This window comes from Eublepharis macularius, chromosome 9, assembly GCF_028583425.1.
Source record: "Eublepharis macularius isolate TG4126 chromosome 9, MPM_Emac_v1.0, whole genome shotgun sequence".
Taxonomy (NCBI): domain Eukaryota; kingdom Metazoa; phylum Chordata; class Lepidosauria; order Squamata; family Eublepharidae; genus Eublepharis; species Eublepharis macularius.
This window is the reverse complement of record NC_072798.1, coordinates 41,866,185-41,882,520: the sequence shown is the minus strand read 5'-3', so window position 1 is coordinate 41,882,520 and position 16,336 is coordinate 41,866,185. Positions and strand designations below refer to the sequence as shown.

Here is a 16,336-nt window from a genome sequence, read left to right as displayed (position 1 = left end):
TTGTCCAAGGTGGGAATGCCTCCCTGACTTTCATTCTCTTCCTGTGTCTATTATGAGAGATTCATTCTTGCCTTATCATATTCCACAGCTCCTGCCATGTAATCCACATACCTGCCTGTAAACATGATGCCAGATTAGCTGGTCATGCCCAATAGGGAAATTTAACTTTTAGACTAGGATTCTTTCTTCTGTCTTCTACAAGAAATGCTGTGATTGGAATCTACCTTAATAAAATGTACGTTCTATCTTTTCTACAATATCTATCTAAGAGCCATGATGTTAGTTTAGGTATGTTAAAATGTATATGTCTGGTTTATGTTTTATGTATATAAATGTAGAAGTAGATTGTATCAGATGTATGATTTAGTGGTTATATGATTATACTTTTGAGTTTATAAACAGAAATAAAGTTTATTAAAAATATTTGTCTAAGAGCCTAATTACTGCATGTTGGGAAATGCTTCTGAATGGGTAACTCTGCTAGCAAACGAAACAATTATTTCCAATAAATTGCAGATATTGCAACTCAACAGCAACCTGGCTGGTAATGGATAGTGGCGGAATGCATAGAGTGGGAACACTTTCTGCTTCAAGCTTCCCCTACCAGCAGGAGCCAGACATGGGGACAGGACTGGGAGCAGAAACTATGTCCAGTACACTTTCTACTTGAAGCTCAGACTCTGAACTGCTGGGGGCAGCTAGGAGCAGGGCCATATAAAACCATGGCCGGGCTCCTGGGCTTTCAGGTGTTTTGGGCCCCCTGCAGCTTATCAATCTTTCACCCCGCTACAGCTGACAGCCAGACCCTGGTATAGTAGGTACTAGGCTGCAGTACATAGCCCTATATCCATTTTGAGGGTCTCCTGAAGAATTCTATTCACAATTTTTAAAATATTTTTATTGCACGAGAAGAACTCTTCAGGAAAGCACATTTTGGGGTTATTGTTGTTCAATACTATAATATTTTGAAGTGAATAATTTTTTTATTATTTATAAAAATATATAATTTATGGATAATTGCTTTAATATAAGAGACAATTTGTTTTACTTCAATAAGGAAGCAGTTAATTATCTTATTAATAGAAGTTATATAAGAGAAACAATTAATTGTAATTTATGTGGGGGGGTGCCTCAGCAAAAAAAATTGATGGGCCCCTAATCCCTCATGGCCCCTAGGCTTCAGACTAGTCAGCCTTATGAATAATACAGCCCTGGCTAGGAAGAGGAGAAGGCCTGGAGCAGAAAGCACATCCTGTGTGTTTTTGCTCCAAATCGAACCCACTCCTAACACCTTACTGATAGAAAGGAGCTAGCTGCAGTAAGGACCACAGGGACCAGCAGAGGGGGTATTTAATATTTATACATACTAAACAAGGAAAATGTTTTATAATTGTGTTCATTGAAAATGAGTGTGAGATTCCTGTATTTTATGCTGGGGAGGGGAAAGTAGCACAGAATTACTTTGCAGTAAGAACCCCAAAGGTGCAGTTTGCTTAAAAGTGGATCCCGTAAAGTCAGTAAGTTAGAAGAAAATCCAATTTCAAAAAGTTTGAGGACCACTGGGAAAAGTGTTGTAGCAGCTTCAGTTATGAGATGTCAGATAAAATGTTCTACTACAGCAACATTTTCTGTAACTGGGATCTAGGAACTCCTAGTCTGCAACTCATAAAGCCAGGGTGAACCCCACTCCAGAACACTCAGGTAATGCTAAAATAAAGTCCTCTGTTTCCTAGGAATATGGGCAGGGACTATCCCCCTCAGGAGAAGAGCATGGAATCAACTTCTACCTCTTTTGAATGGTGGTGTCTTCTAGAGGTTCCAGGTCCTACAATAAGATAACTTCCAGACCACCTCAGTACACAAGCAACAAAATGTGTTCATTGGTAGTTGGGATCTAACAGCTCAACCCTAAGAACTCTAATTGACTGGGAGCAGAAACCATGTCCAGTGTGCTTTCTACATGAAACCAAGTAGAAAGTGCACCAACCAAAAGAGCTACTTTTACTTCCATTCCTAGTATGAGGCCTGAACCGCAGAGAGGCTTGTAGCTTGCTCATTCAAGGTAGGAAATGTCTGGCAACCACAAGCCTCACTGGGAAAGGGTCTTGCCCACTTTCTTGAAGCATAGGGCAGGTGACTCATTGGGGAACAGTGCTCAGCAGAGCCACAGGTGCCATATCAGATCCATGTATGGCTGCTGAAAAAGCCAACATCCGCATGGATCAGGTGGGACAGCTGCTGGGGCTTAGGGCTTCTGGTGGGCTCCACTGCCACTGGCTCCCTGCTCACGCACCTCTCCACCACCGGCCTGTATGTCCGTCCTTCCTGCACCCACTTACTTTCAAGTCCTGAACCACCAACACTCCTAGCTGCAGACAGTGAGAATAACTGTAAGTTCAGATGTCGGGAGGATGCTCAGACAATTAGGAAACATGGGAGGAAGAAAGCAGGAGCAGGGGGTGAGGGGGGCCTTTGACACTCTTTTCCAGGGAACTGGTGCTGCTCCTGAGGAACTGAGTATCACTGAGAAAGCCATTATTAGCTAATAAAGAATTTTTTCACTGTTTCCAGCACAAAATCCCTTCCAGTCAGAACTTGGGCCAGGGCCTTTTGAGTTGTGCCCCAATGAAATCAGCTACCCTCTGAGACCTGACCTTGTAGATCATGAACAGACTGTATAAAACTTAATTTACTACGAAAATGCATCTGATGCGATTCACACTGTACTGTTTTGAGGACACAAGGGAATGGAAGTTTTCACAGGGCATGCACAGCTTGCCCCCTACTTTGAATGGGAGCTGTCCTATGCATGGTGAGCACCAGTGAGAAACAAGGGGAGGACTTGTGGGTGGACAGCTGCCACCATGTCTGTTTTGGCCCTTAATATAGTGAAATGCTATAATGTGAAGGTGCTTTTCCTTTTTAAAAAAAATATTGGATGGATTCACATACATTTCAAAGACATTTTACAACAATATACCTTTTCTTAATATATGTTATCCCACCCCCTCCCCTTTCCCCTTATTGACTCCCAACAGCACTCTGACCCCTTTCCCCCTAATAACTAACTCCAGTCTAAGCTGCTTTTCCCCTATTGTTTAAGGCAAAGTTTTATCTTATATTTCTAAATCTCTCAGTAGTTATCAAGAGACCACAACTGATCTTTCATGTCCCATTTCTTTTCTAAATATTTTTTAAGTTTACCTCAATCTTCCACAAATTCCCTTGGATTTCGTTCTTTCAATTTCCTTGTTAATTTGTCCATTTCTGCCATGTGCAATAATTTCTGAATCCAATCTTGAATTTCTGGTAGCTCTTCCTGTCTCCAGTGTTGAGCATACAGTAGTCTTGCAGCCACCGTCATGTAATAAACCAGGACTCTATCCTTAACATTAACATTTTCCATATTTAACCCCAATAATAACCCAATAAGCACCCCAATAATAACCCAATAACCCCAATAATAACCCAAAAGCACCTTCACAAACCCCGGTATGTGGATAACTGTTTATACATAGTGGATGTGATTTTTTTTTAATCTAACCCATTTGTTTTTTAAAAATATTGCTGATGTACTTTATCAACACCTAAATCTAGCAACAGGTTGTGTTGTGAATCAGCACTCTGCCTGTTTGAATCCAACTACTGCCATGAGCTCAGCAAATAGCCTTGGGTAAGCCACTCCTCAGCCCCAGCTCCCCAGCTGTATTGTGGGGATAACAATAAAACTGACTTTGTTTGGGGCTCTGGGAGGGGCACTGTCTGTCTAGAAGAGTGGTATATAAGTGCAGTTATTATTACTAATACTAAACAAGCTTCCAGTATCCATGAAATCTTTCCAGAATATAGCAGAAAAAGACAAGATGGGGGGGGGGGGGGAGAGAATCTCTCGTTTTAATTTAAAAAAATCAAAGTAATCTTAGAACAAAACATCTTTCTTTATCATAATGGTTTTTGGAACACTCACGCTGGCCAGCAATCTATAGCTATAGAGAACTGCCCCTACGATTCCAGAGCACATTTGACTGTTTAAATTTAAAACCTTGAAGCCTCAACGTTCAGCTATCATTTTGCTATCCCATTTTTAATCGTTTTTTTAAAAAAAACTCTGACTACAGGCTATGTATGACAGAAAGAGAGGTAGTGTGTGTGTGTGTGTGTGTGTGTGTGTGTGTGTGTGTGTGTGTGTGTGTGAGAGAGAGAGAGAGAGAGAGAGAGAGAGAGAGAGAGAGAGAGAGAGAGAAGACTGACACCCAAAGCTTTCGAGCGTGAGTGAAAAGCGAGAAAGCAGAGCAGAGTTTCTCTGCGAGACCCCGAAGGAATGTCTGAGGAGGAGATTTCCCGCGGTCTCTCTCGTTCAGTTTTGAGCGCCTCTGCAGACATTCGAAAGCGCTCCAGAGCCGTGTCTTTACGCTGCTTGCGCCTCGCCGTTCTTTGGGATCTGCCCCCTCGCCCCCACCGCCATCCGAGGTCCTCTGGCCATGTCCCCAGCCTTTTCTACGCTCTTCTCACCTGCTCGAGTTTCCACCGCGGCCCAGAGAAGGAAAAGACCCCAGCAGCAACAGTAGCAGGACAGGCAGGAAGCCAGCCGGGCCATGCTGGCTAGCACGTTGCGCCTTGTATTTCTGACGGAGGCGGCAGCCCCGCGACTTGGGCAATTTTCTCATTGAGGGCAGGCACGCCCTTCACCCAACCGCGCTGCCCCGGAGCAGTCACCGCAGGCCCGCCCTAGCCTTGGCGGGGTGGGAGTAGAAAGAACGGAAACTCCCCTCTGCTCCTGTCCGGGGCATTTTGAGTGCTCGGGCTGAGGGACAGCGAGGCGCTGCCAAGAATAAGGACCTTCCCACCGGCGGCTACCGCCGATTGTCTTTGCAACTCCCAAACTCACTTGAGAAAGAGGAAGAAATTACCTCAGAGCTCCCCGTAGCAGCGGCTCCTTGCCGTCTCCCTCATAAGACAGGATCGTTTCAAAGTGGTTAAAAGGTAGAGTTTCTGTCCTGAGTGGATGCATATTCGGTCTCGATTAAGGTTAACCGATATTCCAAGTTTTGAAACGGCTGAATACCATCTGGCATTTATGAAAAGGTGGCCCAGTTCTTTACACATCTGGAAGAGTGTATGACTTAAGTACTCAAACCTGTCGAAATTTGTCAAGCTCTCTTGTGATTTAGTCCTTAAGGCAAGAGAAAAGTGGATTTCATTTTGTGCCAGAGGTTGCTTTAGATATTGATCTCTTTAATCCCATTTCGCTACATTTCAAGAAACAAGCAAGATCAAATAGGTTTTCGGGAATGGCGAGGTTGTGTGTGTTTCCGTTTTCAGAAGCTGTTGCCAAACTTGTAATCAAGCATAGCTCACAAATACATGGTTGTCATTCTAATTCTCTTGTGATGATCTCACATTTGGGTCAGAAGATTAGTTCAGTCCTGGCTTTAAACATTGTGTTACCTGTGGGAAAAAGAGCTCATGCAGTTTTGTAGATAAAATCCATTAAAACCAATGAGTACCCTTTTTAGTTTTCTAGATTTTAAAAAATCCCTCTTAAACACTAGCATGCAGACCAGTTATTAACCTGTAAATAGCCAAGGCTCTGTATTCTCCTAATTCAAAACACATCATTATGCATGTTCTCCATTAAGTGAAAAGGGGATTTTTTTTTCATACTGTGGACCTGTCTGGGAAGAAATAGTTTTTAAAACCAGTTATTGTAATGTAGCTTTATTCTAGCTTTTATATCTGCTTAACACATAGGAAAAATGCTAACCACACACAAAGTTATTGATGGAAAGGAACCATTTCAAATTTAATGCCTCTTTGTTTTTAAGTTGTTTATTTGATCACCATCTTTACCCATGATGACTACATGTACATTTAGTAAAAAGACTGGTCTTAGCATATTTTCACAATTGAATTTAAATGAGTTGTAGCTTAAGTTGCTGTCTAATGTAACTTGAAATCCTTATGTTAGTTACAATGTATATTTATTAAAGTGCTCTCTTCTTTTTTTGACTCACAATAGTTATTGGATACAAATAATAAAAGGATCAGAGGTGGTTTTAATGAAATGTGCGAAAACAATTTTAGTTTCTGTTAAGAGATTTTTTCAGAAGGGAAGCCACAGTCTCATTTTTGGCCTACTAAGAAGTTAGAAGTAAAGTTGGTCTTGGCTGTTACATCCACGCTGATGGTTTCTTCTTTCTTATTTTCATATTTTCTGTGTAATTTTATTTTATTTATTTTATTTTATCGTATTTATATTCCGCCCTCCCCGCAAGCAGGCTCAGGGCGGATTTAATCTACAGGACAATTTAATAAAAGGACACTGAGAGGAAATGTTTAGGGTAACTTGTTCAGAACAGGTTCCAGTAAAGAAACCCTGAAGGCCATAGTTCTACCCACAGCATTTCCCCTCCCAGCCTTGAATGTATTCTTTTCATTGCCTTCAAAGATAACAAATGGTGCCAGAAAAAGTTAGTTATTACTTTTGATTTATATGACCTGTTATATTTTAAAGCTGACCATAATTCATCGATATTAATTGTAAAATTTTGACATTCCATTGATTTCTGTTTGCTTGTCTGTGCAAATTCTTTTATTACTATAAACAATATTGTTTATTTTATGAGAAAGTATATGAGAAAGTATGATCCAAGTATGATGATGACAAAGTATAGATGCAAGTCTAAACCCCTTTAGGGGTATGCAGTAGTGTTGAATGAGTGCATCAAGTTTATTGTGAGGACATCTCTCAATAAACTTCTCCTTTCTTTAATTAACATGTGTTGTTTGCCTTGATAAATCTAAGACTGGTGTTTCAAAGGAGTATAGGGGAAAAATCCTTTCACAGTTTCCATAAGATGTTTTTGTGTAAGATGGTTTTCTATAATTATTTACACAGTTTTATAATGCTGTTATAAAGCAGCCCCTCTTTAGTCATACTTTTGGAATGAGTAATATTGGCTATCATACTTTAGTCACACCATGAGAAGACAAGATTCTCTGGAAAAGTCAATAATGCTAGGGAAAGTGGAAGGCAGTAGGAAAAGAAGAAGACCTAAAACGAGATGGCTTGACTCAATAAAAGAAGCCACTTCCCCCAGTTTGCAGGATCTGAGCAAGTCTGTTAATGATAGGACATTTTGAAGGTCTTTCATTCATAGGTTCACCATAGGCGACTTGATGGCACATGACACACACACAATGTTGATAACAGGAATCATCAAGCAAAACAGAAGAACTCTAGCAGCAACTCTGAACCCAATATAACCCCTACAATCTTACCTGAGTCTGCAAGGGTCAACTGAACGCCATTGAAAGTGGACAGTATAATGTACTTCAAGATCTCTACCTTCCCAAGCAGCATTACTTCCATCTTGTCTGGACTCAGTTTCAATTTGTTTGCTTTCATTCATTTGACTACAATGGTCAGGCAGCAACTGAAGACCTCTACCGCATTACTAGGGGATTTGAGTAGCAAGATAAAGAACTGGGTGTCATCAGCATATTGATAGATCCAGAGGAGTTATCTGTGTTAGTCTGTAGTTGCAAAATAGTAAAGAGACCAGTAGCACTTTTAAGACTAACCAATTTATTTGTAGCATAAGCTTTCGAGAACCACAGCTCTGATGAAGAGAGCTGTAGTTCTCGAAGGTTTATGCTACAAATAAGTTGGTTGGTCTTAAAGGTGCTACTGGACTCTTTACTAATCAGCATATTGATGACATACAATCAGGGCCGGCGCGCCCATGGAGGCCAGGTAGGCGGTGGCCTTGGGCGTGAGGGCACTGGAGGGGCGCTGGAGGGGGTGTCGGGGGCGGAGGTGCGTGCAGCGAAGCTGGCATGACTGGGCTGCAGCTACTGCTGCCGCCAGCCAGCAAGCCCCGTGCTGCCGCTGCTGCCGCCGCCGCCACACGCCCCAGCCGGGCACAGCCTCCGGGCGCCACCCCAACAGCAGCTCGCGGCTTCTGCGCCCAGCTGGGGCGCGTGGCGGCAGCAGCAGCATGGAGCTGGCTGCAGCCAGCCACGGCAGCTCTGCTGCATGCTCCTCTGCCCCCACATGCCCCAGCCGGTCGCAGAAGCCGCGAGCCACTGCTGGGGCGGCGCGCAGAGCAGCCTCCGTGCGCCGCCCCAGCAGCTGCTTGGGGCTTCTGCGCCCAGCTGGGATGTGTGGCAGCGGCGGTGGCATGGGGTTGGCTGGCTGCAGCTACGGCTGCAGCCAGCCATGCCTGCTCTGCTGCGCGCTCCTCCACCCCCACACGCCCCAGCCGGGTGCAGAATCTGCAAGCAGCTGCTGGGGCGGCGTGCGGAGCGTGGAGAAGCTTCCACGCGCCGCCCCATCCATCTTGCGCTTCATGATGACGTGACGTCATCATGCAGTCAGAGGTGTGCGTGCGCATAGCGCGCACACTTGTGGCCGCAGGCTCCATAAACTCTGGCGCCGGCCCTACATACAATTCCATAGCAATGATTTCTTCTGAAGCCTTTCCATAGAGATTGAATATCATGAGGGATAAGACTGCACCATGTGAAACCCCACAAGGATTCCCACACTGAAGATAGCTAATGTCCAACAGCAACTATCTGTTCCACGATAAATAACTTAAACCAGTCCAGGGCATGATATAGATGAGGATGCAACTACCAAAAACTCTCCCTGGTAATCACCGATATCATTTCTGAAATAGGCAGGTATTGGAGAAGGTAGTCTTTTAAGTAGCCTGGTCCCAAAGTGTTTGGACTTTAAAGGTAAAAATCAGCATGCTGAATGGTAGGCCAGAACCAGATGGCCAGCCAGGGCACTTCATGTAGTGCTGGAAAGTTACATTCACGGTCATTCATATCTATCAACAGAGTACCTACTGATTTCTAAACCACCTGAAGCTTCTGAACAGTCTTTGGAAGAACGCACCAGATACAGTACATTTAATCTAGATGTGATCAGAGCATACTTAACTAATGGCCAAATCCCATCAGTCAAAGAATGGCTACAGCTAGTGCACCAGCCAAAACTGTAGATCAGAATCTAGTAATACCCCCAAAATGTGAACCTGCTCTTTTAGAGAGAGGGCAACTATGTCTAGAGTAGTGGTCTCCTTAAACGTTGGTCAGCATTATGATTAACTAGCAGCATCTGAGGGTCTCTTTACAAATGTGCCAAACTCAAGTTTGCACGGGGAAAACCCCAACTCAACTGGTCATTAACATGTGGCCCAAAGATTATCTTTAAGGGGGGGGTCAGCTCTTGTGCATGCATGGAGGCAGGAGGGACATCTTCATTCCCTCCTTTGCAGCCTGAGTGCTTTATCTAGCAGAGGAGAGCTGTCAAGAGAGGGATATGTGTGTTACAGCCAGTTCCATGCATCTGCCCAGCATCTGACCATTCCATCTAATCATGTCTGTGGGGGCGGGCATAAAAATAATGCCCTGCTACGGCAACAGAAGCAAGCAGCATAGGAGTGGAAGGGCATCCACATGCTCTGTCCCTGTGCCCACTTGCTGTTGCTGCTCCCACTTTCCACTCCTCTCTTTCCCTAGTCATTCCTGCACATGGCCTAGAACTCTCCCTTTCACTTTTTGCTTTTCTCCTGAGCAGCTCTGTAATGATACTGGGTGACTTATTTATTTATTGATTTGATTTGATTTATACCCCACCCTCCCCACAGATGGGCTCAAGGCAGCTAACAATATTAAAAAATACATTAAAATCACAAAAACATAAAATCAATAATAATTTTTAAAAAATAATTAAAATAGTCCAGAAGCAGGCTATTTAGACAAATATTGGGAGTCCGTATACTTGTCAAGGAAATAGGAACAAATCCTTCTAAAAGGCTAAAATGGTTGGGAAAAATAAATTGCAGCTATGTTCTACAATCTCTCCCTATAGCACTAATGGAAGGAATGTCCACGGACACTCTATGATAGCCACTCTCAACATTCCTCTTTGAATTGGAGAAAAAGCAGGTTTTTTCTCCAGTTCAAAGTGGAACACCCCAAACAACAGTGTGTGAATGTTTTCCTTTGATCCAGGGGCTTCCTGTTTTCCATGTGGGAAAAAATCCCCACGTGGAAGCTGCCTTCAAGCCCAAATCAGTGTGAGACCCAAAGCCACATGAGAAATCACATTGAAATGTGTCCAGTTCATCCAAGAAAAGTTTGGCGTTGCACAACTGCTATTCACTTAAGTGCCTTGCTTTGCTGCTATTTGATATTTTTTCAAATCATCTGAGTCCAATAAGGGTTTCTTCATGAGACATAAAACTGTACTTAGAAATTGATTGGATATTTCAGCAAACATGGAAGATAACATACACTAGTGGCCAAAATCGTGGAAACCTTTTGGAAAAAGTGCATCTTTGAGGTTTGATGGCTTATAACAACACTTTTTTTTGGAGTAATACCATAAAATTATATATCAATGGAAAGATAATTTAATCAAGAATGTAATGCAAGAAAGTCTGTTCAATTATCTGTATTCTATCAAATGTTATAGCCAAATAACCAGGAAAAGGAAGCACAACTTGCTTAGGTTGATATGAAGTAGCTTTCCTTCATTTGAATGTAGCCATTCAACGTAATACAATGAAAGGAATGGCACAAAGAGTTGACTGGTCATCCAGAAAGCGATGTAAAATAGTACTATTAAGTGAACAAGGCTACAGTTATGAAGAAATTAGAAGAAAAATTGGTGGAAACTTAACCAAAGGAGGCATTTCTAAATTTTTGAAGAGGTACAAGGCAACTCAGGCATTACAAAACCAGACTGGTAAAGGCAGGAAAAGGTGCACACAAGCAAGGGATGATAGAAGAATTGAGAGACTGAACCTAGGTGACAATAAAATCATCAGGGTGTATACAGAACGAAATGGCACAATTCAATGTGAAGTTGAGTGCAAGGACTGTTCGGCGCAGACTTGAGGAATTTGGTCTTAATGCTAGAATTCCACAAAAAAAACATTGTTATCTCTCAAACAAAGGTTGAAAAGATTAAACTGGGCTAAAACCCATGTTAACTGGACAGTGGAACAATGGGACAGTGTTATTTGGAGTGATGAGACCAAAATCTCCCTGTTTGGTAGTGATGGTATAAAATACGTGAGAAGAAGAATCGGAGAAGATTTGCATCCTGATTGCATTACATCTACTGTGAAACACCCAGTTAGTGTTATGATATGGGGTTGTATGACCAGGGCCGGATCGAGGGGGAGGCAGGGGGGGTAGTCTGCCCCCGGCGCCACCAGGGAGGGGGCGCTGGGAGCAGCTGCCAGCTGCCAGAGGGCACAGGCAGCAGTACGGGCAGCCTTGCAGCCCCCCGTGCTGCCTTTCGCTTGTCCCGCAGGACAGGGGGCGGCCGGCTTGCCGCACACCCCCTGTCCTACAGGGCAGGCAAAAGGCAGTGCGGGGGGCTGCAGGGCCACCCGCACCATTCACCTGCCCCGGAGGACAGGGGGCATCCGGCCGCCCCCTGTCCTGAGGGGCAGGCGAATGGTGTGGGTGGCCACGCTGCCTTTTGCCTGCCCTGCAGGACAGGGGGTGCGTGGCAAGCCGGCCGCCCCCTGTCCTGCGAGGCAGGCAAAAGCAGTGCGGGGGGCTGCGAGGCCGTCTGCGCCATTCATCTGCAGGGAGGCGAATGGCGCGGGCAGCTTCCCAGCCCCGCATGCTGCCTCCATTCCACCCTGCGTGATGACGTCACTGAAGTGACGTCATCACGCAGCGCAGGGAGTGCGTGCTGTGCGTGCGCGAGGTGGCCAGCCGAGGGTTGCCCCGGGTGCGGGCAACCCTAGATCCGGCACTGTGTATGACATCAAAAGGTGTGGGCAGAATTTGCGTGATAAATGGCAACATAAATGCCCAAAAATACATAAATGAAATTCTTGAGCCAAACTGAAGCTTTCCACATGTGATCTTTTCCAAGATAATGAAGCATTTATATTTCAACAAGATTCTGCTCCATGTCATGTTGTTGCTGTGTGCAAAAAGTGGTTTCAAGATAATCATATTCCACTGTTGGAATGGCCTGGGAATAGCCCAGACCTTAACCCCATCGAAAATCTATGGAGCCGACTAAAAAAACTGGTTAGTGAGAAGCAACCCAGCAATAAAACGCAATTAATGGAAGCAATAACTCAATCGTGGTTTCACATTATAACAGCTGCAGAACTAAAAAACTTGGTTTACTTCATGGGAAGGCATTGTAAGGCCGTAATTAAAGGGAAAGGTTACCCAACTAAGTATTAACTGACATGGTGAGAATTGTTGTATAACTCATTTTTTCTCTGTTTCAATTTTCTTCTTTATAACTACTGTTCTAAAAAAACTCCTTCATAAAAGTTATTGCATTACATTCTTGATTAAATTATCTTTCCATTGATATATAATTTTATGGTATTACTCCCCAAAAAAGTGGTGTTATAAGCCATCAAATCTCAAAAAAGGCCTTTTTCCAAAAGGTTTCCACAATTTTGGCTACTAGTGTACTGTCTTGTAACTAGGGTTGGTCACCAGAAGCATGTTATATCAGTGTTCTCATATGCACACTAGCTTCCTATTGTATTCTGGGCAGAATTCAAGGCAACAGATTTAACATATAAAGAACTAAAAGAGGCTGAGCCCTATATAACACTGTCTCCTTACTGTGTTCAATTCACATAAACGCTCAGTACTGTTCATCTGTTAAACAGCATTGAAATGAAGCATTGACATTTAATTTAAGGGAGGTTTTCCACAGGTGTCCTGGTATTTTAGATACTTCCCAGAAACACAAGTAGAGAAAAATACTATGAAAGCCTAATTGTGCAAGATTTCATTTTGCTGACTGTTACATTCTCCAATTATATCTCTAGTTGTATAGCAAAAGTGAACACAACAAAATATCAAAGACTTTATCCAAAATGTTTTATTTTACTTTCAAATACATTGATACTAATTTTTCCAAACAAACATAACATATCAAAAAAATCATGACAAATCAAAACTTCACTGTGATGAAAGTGCCTAGTAGACAAACACGTTTTAAATATCAGGCAGACTATTAATACAATAGGAAAAGGTGTTTAGACTGTTAATACAATAGGAAAAAGTTTTTGCAGTATAAGCTACTTAAATATGACAGAGAAGCTCAGATTAAAAATGCAGCTGGCTTTAGTGTCAAAAAGAATGATAGCATAGTTAAACTGCAGTTTCCAGCATGAACAGATGTGCATTCAATGACAAAACAAGATCTTGGAATGTGGTCGGCATATACCTCCAAATTGCATTAGATCTATGGTCTATGTCCATCTGTCTACACTATAGATCATTACAAACATTGGACCAGCATGACCTGCACCATCCACACAGCATCAGTACTTTTCTTACACTGTGTAAGTGTCTGCTTTGCTATCTTCTCAGTCTTCTACTTTAGCTCACAAGTTCCACTTTGGATTGCAGGCAGCTGTCATCTGGAAACCTCTTATTTTGTCCTTCCCTAACTTCAAAAAGCAGTGTGTCAGTGAAGCTTTCAGTCATCAAAAAGCAGCATCTTGCATTGGGCTGGTTTTTTTGCCAAGCAGCACAGGGCATGCTCTTTTTACAGATTATTTATTATAAGGAACACTCAAAGAAAGGACCATATTTCTCTCTTCAGTCACATCTGCTGTCTACAACAATGACAGTATGCCAATTGCCAATTTAGTTTGGATCCAACCCATTGGATGCGTAAGGTCTATCATACTTAATGCTACCTTGCTGAGATTGATGAGATGTATTCTTTATCCAGTATTACAAGTAAGTGCTTGAGGTTTCTGCAGTAGCCACTTGCAGATATTCCAGAGTGCCTTTGTGATAACTAGCCACACGAGAAATCTTCCGCATATGAAATTCTTCTGTTTGTCTTTTCAGCAGAGAGTCTGATATCATCTTAGCAAAATCAGCCTGCAAGCGCTGCTGATTTTCTCTGGAAATTTCAAGAGAGAAAAGGTTTCAGTAACTCACTGAGGAATAACAACTATGATTCTTATTAATAAACCCTTTTAATCATTCCATTCTTCTATCCTTACTGGATGTTCTAAATCCATTCACCTAAAACTAAGATACTGTATAAATTCAAGCAACTGGAGATGGCAGATCTAAAGGTTTCTTCTACAAATAGAAGGGCACTTTTGTTTGTGCAACAGAGAGCAATTTCATCAATTCACCCCTCAATGAAGACCCCCAGTTTATATTCCATGATGTTCTCAGGATTCTCTCAATCCCCAGGAGTATTTCTAGGAGCACAGTATCTTACAGTGGGAAGAGGTAGGAAAATCCCATTGGATCTGATAATATGAGTTGTTTTCAATACATGGGAAATATAGGGACTTCCGGTTTGGGATCCATGAAGGTCTAACGCAGCTCTAAGAGCTGAGCTGTCCGGGCTGCTGTTTTGGAGGCTAGAGGGGCGAGGATTTGCCCGTAGCCAACTGTTCTCAGGCGGAGAACAGGCGGAGAACGCTCAAGAACCTGGGGGCGTGTTGATCTCGGGCGAGGGGGGTCCTGTGCAACGGACTCTCTCCCATCCCTTGAGGTCCCACCCGAAGAAAGGTTTTGCCAAGATCTCTACAGCAGTTTTGGAGCCAATTTGGTTGGCATAAGACCTGCATGCCCAAGCTTCATACAGGGACAAGGGGACTTGAAATGAATTGAATATAGAAACAGTGATTACAACCCGCGAAAACGACTAAGAAGGTAAAGATTACTATCTCTTGAAACGGGACAGATTGCTTTAAGAAATAAAGTACTAAAGGAAATTTAAAAACTGCCACAGATTGATTATAACGAGGGGAAGTTCCGGCAAGAAATTTTTTTAAAAAAGGACTATGTATAATGGAGTTAGTAGAGAAAGCTGATTATTGTTTACATACCTGCGGAGAGTAAGAGATAGTGGACTGTGGGAAAGTCTCAACATCGTGAGAACTGCTGTGTGTGGCAGAGGAACAGGAAATACATCAGAACAATAGAGAAGCTGGAGAGAAGCGGCCTTTTCTATGTGACAGGAAGTAGAAGATCACCATTTTGAAGAAGGGAAAGGTCGTGGCTTCAGCGGAAGAGGAAGTAGGCCATCTTGGATTAGAAGTATAGTTGAAATAACCATAGAGAAAAGACGCCCGACATTTTGGACTGTGTAAATGTGTTTTTTTTCCTTAAAGGAATAGATCAAATTTGGAACTTTTAAAAGTAAAAGTATATAAAGTTAAATGCCACGGAGTTAAGAAAAAGAGCAGACTCGTGGGAGCGAGGCAAAGCTAGCCCCACGATGTCAAAAAAGGAGTGGCAAGCAGCAATTGAAAGTTTGGATAAAAAAGTTTCAGAAGGAAACAAAGAAGTTAAAGATATGATACAAGAGATGGCAAAAGAGTTTAAAGAGACACTTAAGAAGGAATTGGCGGAACTGACGAAAGGTATGGAAAAAATACAAAACGACTTGCAAGCCACACAGCAAAGAGTTAATGTAGTAGAAAATGCAATGGACACTTTAGCAGACACGCAATGAACTGAGATGAGGGCGATGAGAGGCAGAATGGCTGTAGCAGAAAGTAAACATATGGAGAAACAACTGAGATTTCGTGGTTTGCCGGAAAGTGAAGGAAAATCTGCCCAAGAACAGATTACAGAAGTTTTGGCTGGATACCTGGGGAAAGAGGAAGAAGAAATTGCGGCTTTCCTAGATGTGGTATACAGAATAAATTCAAGATTCGCGACCCAGAGGAAATTACCAAGAGACATGATTGTGCAATTCACGACTAGAAACACAAGAGAAATGATTGTGAGTAAACAATTCCAGGACCCATTGGAGGTCGACGGCAAGGTGGTGATTATTATGAAGGAATTGCCCAGATCGGTGCTGTTAGATCGCAAAAAATATAAAGATTTAGTCCAGATTTTGAAGGACATGAAGATAAGATATAGATGGGAAATACCAGAAGGACTGTCCTTCGAATTTGGAGGAGCTAAAAAGCGCATCAGATCTGAATTGGAGATGGAAAAGTTCATTAGAGACAATGTAAAGGACTTACCAACAACAAGATTATGATTATGGAGTGCAAAATAATATCTTGTAATGTAAATGGACTTAACTCGCCTAATAAGAGGAAAAATATCTTCCACTGGCTATTAAAACAAAAATGTGACATTGTATGTTTGCAAGAAACCCATATTAAAAAGCAAGATATAAAGTATTTAAAGTTTGCAAAATTGGGAAGTGAATTTGTGGCTGCTTCAAAAAAAAAGAAAAAAGGTGTGGTGTTGTATATAAAAGAAGAATTACAGCCAAAATTAGTAGTGAGCGATGTGGAAGCCAGATATTTAGCAGTGGAAATTA

At 42.5% G+C, this 16,336-nt stretch overlaps 2 protein-coding genes across 3 annotated transcripts in view; both read right to left on the bottom strand.

Annotated features, from left to right (window-relative positions):
• Positions 1–4,933, bottom strand: part of PLBD1 (phospholipase B domain containing 1) — a 64,194-nt gene extending 59,261 nt beyond the window's left edge. Inside the window, exon 1 of one of the 2 annotated variants that reach the window (XM_054989266.1) lies at positions 4,911–4,933. Coding sequence is in view for 1 of the 2 variants with exons in the window: in XM_054989264.1 (XP_054845239.1) it covers positions 4,513–4,597 (85 nt within the window). In the remaining variant the exon portion in view is untranslated. Of the gene's footprint in view, positions 1–4,512; positions 4,776–4,910 lie in introns of those variants that run through there. The other variant, XM_054989264.1, reaches the window with a different exon arrangement.
• An 8,057-nt stretch (positions 4,934–12,990) lies between these two features.
• The window catches only part of GUCY2C (guanylate cyclase 2C), a 146,791-nt gene continuing 143,445 nt past the window's right edge, over positions 12,991–16,336 (bottom strand). Inside the window, exon 27 of the mRNA XM_054989132.1 lies at positions 12,991–13,933. Within this exon, the coding sequence (XP_054845107.1) occupies positions 13,759–13,933 (175 nt within the window). The 3' untranslated portion in view covers positions 12,991–13,758. The remainder of the gene's footprint in view (positions 13,934–16,336) is intronic.